Here is a 5162-nt window from a genome sequence, read left to right on the forward strand (position 1 = left end):
CTGCGACTCTACGCGCTTATTTTGTGTATTTCACGTGTGCCTCGTTTTTCTCTCTCTCGCTAAACAAGCCTCTTACTTTTTTCCACCAATGTGTAAGTATCTTCTGTCGTAGATGCTATTTCTTATTTTTCCTTCACAGAAAAAGAAACGCATTACTAAATATAATTTTTGCAATTCTTGTGCAGAACCTTTATATACAACTGTGTGTGCATTCATTATAAGTTTTCAATTACTCAGGGTGTAAAAAAACTCTGTTCTACAAAAAACTCGTACAACTTAAAAATCCAGTTGTTTTTATTAAATTGTAACATATATTGATACTCAGCACTAAATAATAAAAAAAAGTTCAGCATCTAAAAAAAATTCATAGAGGAATTTAAACAACTAATAAAACAAAATTAAATTTAAAAATTCTGAATGAATAATTATAGTTTTTTTATTGAAGCAGTAATTTACATTGAAACAATAATAATTCAATGATCGATAAAATGAAAATAATTAACTAATTCTTAGTCAATGATCATTATCATTAAATGAGTTAGTTTTGGTAAATGGCAAAATTAATAAATTTCGTATTAATTTTTTATTGATTATATTTTACGATTATAAACATAACGATTCCTTATTGTTTACATAATTAATTTTTCTGTTCGTGTATGCATTTGTAATTACTTATCCATTAAGTAAAAAACTCTGAAGAAAAAGAGCAGTAAAGACATTTTATGTAAAATAAAATAATCGTGAGAAAGTATTGTAATGTTTAGTAATTTTTCATTTTTTATACAATAAACCCAATTTTAATTATTTAGAACAAGGTAGTGACGTTGATTCGGTGTAAAGAAGAAATATTTTATTATGATTGCTATAATTAATTTTCATTTGTTAACAATTACTCTATTCTTATAAACAACTGCACCTTGTTCTTAGAATATAAAATACTGTATTTAATAATATGTTTCAGATGTATAAAAAAAGTAATATTACGTATAGAAGAAATATTAAATAAAAAAGAATAAACTTTAATATAAATAGATAAGTTTTAAATAAATACGACGATACTTATTTTTCAGCGCAATGGCTAAAGATTTTCTTTTCTTAGGAGATGATGATTTGGGGAGTCGTCAAGGTTGAAAGTGTGAAAGAAATTGAGTTTGCGTACATTCGCCGAAGGCGTTGTAGTAGGGTAGAGGATAAGTATTGTGTCAGTCTATATAACGGCGCGTAACACCTCGCTCACATCATTGTCAACATTCACCGCATCAGCGGTACCATGGTTTCCAGTCCCAAGGTACTTGCGACGTTTTCTTACCGTGTTCTCGCTTCACTTTTCTTCTAGCAGTGATTAAGTGTGTTCGTTTATCTACATGTGCTGGCGAAGTTTATGTGCCATTAGTTTATTATGGATGTATTACAAACGTTCAATATCATTAGTGCATATTTGATTCGAATAAATGAAAATTTAATTTAAATTTGTTTCTTATGAAAAATTGTTGTTGCTTGGTTAATAAACATTAAAATTTTTAAGTGTTGAAATCAAAAGTGAAGTTTGAAAAATGAACAAAGTTAAAAAAAAATACTAAAAATGAAGTTATAAAAAGTAGCAATTTAAGATTTTATAAAAGTTTCAACATATAATATTGCTTTTGAAATTTATTTAAGTAGAATTAAGATTTACTTTTTTAATTTTTGAGCATAAATACATTGTGTGTATATATATATATATATATATATATATATATATATATATATATTACTATCATTACGTTATTTTAAAATACATATAATAATTTTTTTTGCAATATTATTTGTTCTAATTTATATTATATTATATCAGATAAAAAGTTGAAAAAAGTCATGTTTATTTGAAAAACTAACTAAATTATTGATTAATCTTGATATTTTTCATCAAGATGACGCCATTAATGGCATTCTTCTTATTGGTGCCGGCTATCTATGGAAGTGAGACAGATCAACAAACTTCTGAGAGTCAACACGATCAAGTAGCAATTCTAAAACAAATTCGTAAGGTCAATGATGACGGTTCATATACGTATGGATATGAAGCTGGTGACGGATCTTTCAAAGTAAGTTAAATATAGTAAACAGTCGCGCCAATATACATATGTAGCTTTGGCAAAGCGGAATTATATTTTTAATGACAATTTTGAAATATAAATCAATGTCATTTTTACGTTGTCAAAAAAATATTCGTGGTATATCATTATAAAAAATTTTGATAAAATCTGTTTAAAATTAATCATTGAAAAACGACATGTGATATATTAGATAAATATTTCGTATATAAATATAAAATTTGATAGGTCGAGACCCGCGACGTATTAGGCAACATCAAGGGTACATTCGGGTTTGTCGACGCGACTGGTGAAATAAAGAGAGTCTCCTATTCCTCATCAAATGGAACTGGATTCAAATCAACCACCGTATCACCATTGCAGGAACACGTATCTGTTGCTCAGAATATACCACGGAATAATAGGACTTCTACAACAAGAAGACCTACTGCTGTTTATGCTTCATCAACTGAATCGTCAACTAAATCTACTGTTGTGCAACCAATACCAAGAACGCGGAAAACTACAACGATCCCAACAACTTCTTCTACCACTGGGTCAAATACAGAAAGTGTCACTCGACCAAATTTCATACGTCAAAAAGGGAGACCTCGTTTCATTATCAATGGACAACAAAGGCCGCTAGTACTCGAGGAAGAAGCAATTATTGATGAGAATTCACCAAGTACTAAAACAAATACCGGCGATAAAGCATCTGCTTTACGAAAAGTAGTGTTTACCAAACGACCTCTTGATCAGTCTTTACGTCCAATAACAGAGGAGTTCGAAGACAAGGAAGAAGAAACGAAAATAACTACTGGTAATTCTCTAAGAAGACAACTTCAAGACGAAACAACTAAAGCGACTCCAGTCGTCGAACAAGAAGACGATCATGCTGACGTGTACGGTGGAGCTCTATCTACTTCTCGACCATTATTTACGACAACGACTCCACCAAGGGTTATTCAAAGACTTTCTGGTTTGCAACAAGAAAGACAGAAAAATGTATATTCGAATCAAGAAAAAGGCCCAGCTACCTTCGAACAACCACGAGCATATGAACAGCAAGAATCTAAAACAAGTACTCAAGAAGATAGGAATCCCGCTCAACAAGTGCTGTTTCGTACGGCAACGAAAGCCCCAACTGAAACAAGAGAATTCGTTCGACAAGCCGTAGATCCTCTTTATGTTCGTCAACAGCAAGAAGCCTACCTTCGTGAAGTTCAACCTGGAGGACTTTTAGTTCAAGGTCCAAGTAACAATTTAGAGGAAGATCCAGCTTACCGACAAGTTCCTTTGAGTAGATTACTTTCGAGACCAGATCTTGGGCGTTTACTCCCTAATCAACAATTATTGTACTCAGGGGCAACTGATGCCAATGTACATTATCTTACAGATTCTCCTCCGGCAGCTTTAGAACAGGAAGAGGCATCTCCTCGAATACCACCAAATCCCATCCATCCAGCATATTTGACGAGACAAAGACTTGGCTATCAACGACAAGTCGCTTATCCCGAAGGACTCGCAGATCCCCGAAGGCCTCTTTTACGACAGGTGCCAATACCTGGGCCAGTTCCTGGACCATTACCTGGGCCAATATCTGGACCAGTGCCGAGAACAGTATTGTCACAAGATGAGCGAGAATATCAAAATCTCAATATAGATTACCCATACCGCAGTCACTTGGCACTTCCCCCAGAACCACCAAATCCTATTGCACCACCATTGAGTCGACGTGATTTTCAAATTTTGCTTCGCCGTTTATTAGTCAGTCAATATGGCATCCAAGCATTAAACTATCCAAGAACATACTTAGAAGACGCGCTATACGATCAGCAACCATATCCATCTTATCAACCAGGTTTACAAGCACCGGTTCCAAGAGGAGAAGTACCTTATCCTCCAGAGCCAGGATTACCAATAGGACCTGGAGCACCAGTGGGACCAACTGGATCGGTGGTACCGGGTGGACCAGTACCTCCAGGAGCACCAATAGGTCCTGGTGGTCAAATCGCTCCTCTTCCTCCTTATCCAGAAAGAGTAGCTCTACGCAGAGCACATGTATATTCGCAAGCTCTTAATCCTCTTTATCAAACAGCCGGCTACGAAGATTATCCCGAAGCGAGGTACTCAAAACGAGTCTACAGACAAAAATATTATACACCAGAAGTACTGTCAGAGGAAGGTGAAGAAATTTTACCACCGCAAATTAGAGAAGCTCTTCTTTTAAGAATGTTGCAATTGGCTATAAATGCTGAAAGGCCCATTGCTGTACCCAACAACATGATCATGACCACAGCATTGCCAATGAATTCAAGATATCGTAAATCAGGACCAGTTCGAAGTGTTCAGATCTTAGGAGAAGATATGGAGCAAGAAAAAGAAACTAGAAAAAAAATGTAGGCTGATCATCATATTTTTTAAGCAACAAGAGCTTCACCGAGCGATTGTAACACTTTTTTAAGTATTATTTATTATTAAAATGATTATGTTATTGTGTATGAAACAATTGTTGTTCAAGTGCATAAATTATGACTTTTACATAAAAATAATATATTTTTATATAATAAGGTATAAATTTCTCAAGACTTTTTTTTAATTATTTTAATAATTGTCACATATATACATTTCAAAGTAACATAATAGTAGGTATTCAACCTTTATGTCTTTGAGGAGCTTGTAGATATTAATTGATATATTTTTGTATCTTATTACTAGTAACGCTATAAGAATGTGGGTCGTTATGTAAGCATTACAACTAATCATTTAGTTTTATTTTATAAATATATCTTATATAAGATCGATCACGAAATGTCATTGTAAATAAGATAAATTATGTAAACTATAGTGTAATAATATAGATATATCCGGACGTGCGTTTTACGTCCTTTTCCTTTCCTTACATTTACGAATAAAAATTGAAATAAATGGATAAAGTGTGAGAATTCATTTCGTAAGCCTGAAAAATCCTACAACGCAGACTGCGTGTACGCGAGGAAATATAATGACGTGCTGCTGCTCTTACTAGGTAATAATTAGCATCACCGCGCGACATGCAATTGCAACATTAGCCGCGACGCACTGTAGGGC

The 5162-nt window shown here is 33.6% G+C and overlaps 1 protein-coding gene across 2 annotated transcripts; it reads left to right on the forward strand.

Annotated features, from left to right (window-relative positions):
• The first annotated feature begins 1201 nt into the window (after positions 1-1201).
• On the forward strand, positions 1202-4846 carry LOC131663183 (uncharacterized). 2 transcript variants are annotated; one of them, XM_058933382.1, is made up of 3 exons: positions 1202-1288; positions 1911-2084; positions 2322-4846. In XM_058933382.1, the coding sequence occupies exons 1-3, from the start codon at positions 1271-1273 to the stop codon at positions 4473-4475; spliced, it is 2346 nt and encodes a 781-aa protein (XP_058789365.1). In that variant the 5' UTR covers positions 1202-1270; the 3' UTR covers positions 4476-4846. The 2 variants fall into 2 exon arrangements, with proteins under 2 accessions (XP_058789365.1, XP_058789366.1); XM_058933383.1 differs by having other exon boundaries at positions 2457-4846.
• The last annotated feature ends 316 nt before the right edge of the window (positions 4847-5162 follow it).

The sequence above is a fragment of the Phymastichus coffea genome, unplaced genomic scaffold (genome assembly GCF_024137745.1).
Source record: "Phymastichus coffea isolate CEN01 unplaced genomic scaffold, Cenicafe_Pcof_1.1 PCOF00031, whole genome shotgun sequence".
NCBI classification, from domain to species: domain Eukaryota; kingdom Metazoa; phylum Arthropoda; class Insecta; order Hymenoptera; family Eulophidae; genus Phymastichus; species Phymastichus coffea.

What these genes read in the sequence shown, in the direction of transcription:
- LOC131663183 (XM_058933382.1), top strand. An exon ending in CTGGTGACGGATCTTTCAAA is followed by an intron (nt 2,085 to 2,321) that starts GTAAGTTAAATA and finishes AAAATTTGATAG; the next exon opens with GTCGAGACCCGCGACGTATT.